The 3,070-nt window shown below is 37.7% G+C and overlaps 1 protein-coding gene across 2 annotated transcripts in view; it reads right to left on the reverse strand.

The window, feature by feature from the left end:
- MGMT (O-6-methylguanine-DNA methyltransferase) overlaps nucleotides 1-632 on the reverse strand; it is a 162,108-nt gene extending 161,476 nt beyond the window's left edge. For both annotated transcript variants that reach the window (XM_009325852.1, XM_009325851.1), the window contains exon 1: nucleotides 592-632. In XM_009325852.1, the coding sequence (XP_009324127.1) occupies nucleotides 592-615 (24 nt within the window). In that variant the 5' untranslated portion in view covers nucleotides 616-632. The remainder of the gene's footprint in view (nucleotides 1-591) is intronic.
- Nucleotides 633-3,070: the final 2,438 nt, after the last annotated feature.

Raw genomic sequence — 3,070 nt, forward strand, 5'->3', positions numbered from 1 at the left:
CAGGAATAGATATGCAAGTTTGATAGTACTAGAAATATTTTCCTAGAGGAGCATTACTAATGTTACAAAATAGTTATTCCACAGAAAAAATGTATTCTTTTCTTCAAAGTTCATTTTAATTATTTGAAGAATATGGTTATTGACTAAAAGTGTGTTGATGCCTTTCTTTCAGTAAATTGTTCTAAATTTCCTGACAGAGTTGTTTTCTTATTTTACTATAAAGTTACTGCCCTACACTTATTTCATTGAAGCATCAAGCCTCAAAATTAAGTCTGTTTGTTTTTCAATAAATGAGGTACTTATTAGGAATTCAAAGCAAACAGCTAACTTATAACTGAAAATGAGGCATTGTCCTGTTAGTTTATGCTCTGTGGCAGATAGATACGTGATGGGGAAAGGTCCACTGATGCCTGTTACCAACCATGTAACAGAGCTACAGAGATTTACAATGCAGCATCAATCTTGTCAAGTGGATTCTTAATACTGACTGCTGGACACTGGGGAAAAAAAAAACTACGTTACATGAACTCTTTTGTAATGCTGGACTTTCAATGTACACCTAAATGCAAGGATATTTTACTAGAAACTTACGTTTGGAACAAGCCTTGATGCCATGGTAGATGAAAGGTCTCCACCTGTAAGGAAAAAATTCTCAGATTGGGATTTAATTTGAATTCCACAGGAAGAATAGTACATGTCAATAGTCTCATTTCCCTTATAACCAACTCTATATCATTTTTTAAAATGGGCTCTAAGTTTCAGTATCTATAATTTCAAAAGGGATTTTTTTTTTAACAAGCAACCAGGAATTTTAACGTTCATTAGGTCATCTACTGCTTGTTAGAAGTCAAACAAAAAACCAACAGATGGCACACTGAAGACTTCTTCCGTAACAGGCACTACACAGCTCTGATTTTTTGAATAAGAATGCCTTAAAAGATATAGTATGAATTTAAGAAATATCTGTACAGGCAGTAACGCACTTCTGAGTTACTTAGTAAAATAAACAGCCTTTTGTGATTTAAGAAATAACACATTTTAAGGCATGAAAGCAAGTGACTGACTTAGTTATATTCTACGTTTAAAAGTGCAGATTGCAAAACACTAAGAAACTACCTAAGAAATGTTAACTTCAATTGTTATAATTCTGGTCTTAAACAGTATCATTATTTATATATCAACAAAAATACAACAGGTTCCTCTTTGCTCTCCCCTTTGAAATAAAGGATGATTGCTATTTCCTTGGCATTTACTTAGTTTTCCCCCCTCTATTTTCTTTTCAGTGCTATTTAGCTAAGATCACTATATCTTTGCAAAGATGTGCTATAAACATTACATTTTTGAAAATCAGGGAGATTATCTGACAAAGCTCAGCCTCTGAGTCCTGACTCATAGCCAACCTCAATGGGAACTCTTCCACTTAAGTCAGGGAACTCACTACTCCACAGGAGAGGATAACTGTATCCGCTTAAGAAATGATCTCTCTCTTAAAAGAAATGATACGAACATCTGCGGCTTTCCAAGTCCTCTCAAACACATCAAGCCTTGAAGTCCAAGGCAGTAACAGAACAGAGCTGCTTCCAAACTGCTTACAAGAAAACAGTAATATTTAATCTTAATATTACACCTTAATTATGTTAAAAGTTTAAAATTAAGATCCTGAATAATGAGTATTTTAAATATACTAACAATCACACCCTTGCAAGGTAGGCATTGTGAAGATCACTCATTCCATTTTTAAATGTGAATAAGTCAGGCAGATGAGCAATCTAATATAATATTACTTCAAATATCTGTGATAGAGCTAAAAATAAAAGAGCAATTTATTTCTATTGTCAGTTCAGAGCTTTAACTTTCAAAGTGCGTAGCAACAGTCAGCTTTTTTCAGATTTTTCTGAAGGGTAAAGCTAGAATATTTGCCTCAAAAAGCAGATTTATCGAGAAGCTAGTTTCAAACCTGGGCCAAAGATCAAAGAGAAGTACAGTGTGTCAGTGCGCTGAATTAAGCCAATGTTACATAGAGGTACCCAGGAGTATGCATCTATCCTCTGCCTTTGCTACACTTCCCCAGGAGGCCAAGGAGTAGAGAAGCTGCCGAGATGTCAGGAGATGGTGTGCCGAGATGGCAGCCTGGCATTCCCCGTGTTATCGGGAAGGCAAGCCACCAGCATGCCTCCGTCCCATCCACTCTTCCAGGCAAAGCAAGAATCAGCCACCATCAAAACGCTACTCGTACAGTGGCAGGCAACCCAAGGAAGGCTCATCTACTACCTCTACAAGAAAAGGGAAACCCAAAGCCTTTCTCTGAAATACCTGCATCTTTTGCAACCTGAGTATGGTTAAAGTCTGGACACATTTGTATGAAGGACTGGCACCTATGCGCTTTTGCTTCACTTGCACCAAGTATTAAATAATTACCATTTAACAGTTACTTATGCTCCTCTTCCCATCTCCTACCGGCTGATCTGATGGCGCACGCTGCTTTGGATTCTGGTGAGATCCACTTGCTCCCCACGTTCCCATTGGGAAATAGTGTTTCCCAGATAGCAGCTGCTTATGGGTGGATGAAGGGCCGCTCCATCAGGTCAGCCAGACAACAAGCATTCGTCCTGACTGAAGGAGCTCAGAGCCCAGCAGACATCTCTGGGACAAAACTGGTCAGGAAACATCCCTTTTCATCACAAATTTTTGTTTTATATTTATTTGCAACACAGTCTCTCTCCCTATGAAAGAAACTGTGCCAAATGCCAAAATCAAGTTAAATTTCAAGTTGTTTTAAATAGCATCTAACTTGTGCTGACAACAGCAGTTTAATTGCTAGCCAGGTTCCACATGATACATTGATGTTTATCTAAACATCTCTGAAGCACCCCCATAAGGATGCTCATACTTTTAAGTGCAATCCGCTCAAGAGTAAATCAAGATCAGTCACCAGCAATTTCTTCAATAGTTTTAGGCAATTCCCCTTGACATTTCCTCAATAGAACAGTCTCTAAAAAGCATGAGTAAAGATACCCAACTTATACAGCACAGGAAAACTTTACACCCATCTGTGTTTGCTAAGGTCTTC

This window comes from Pygoscelis adeliae, unplaced genomic scaffold (assembly GCF_000699105.1).
Source record: "Pygoscelis adeliae isolate BGI_AS28 unplaced genomic scaffold, ASM69910v1 Scaffold4, whole genome shotgun sequence".
Lineage (NCBI taxonomy): Eukaryota > Metazoa > Chordata > Aves > Sphenisciformes > Spheniscidae > Pygoscelis > Pygoscelis adeliae.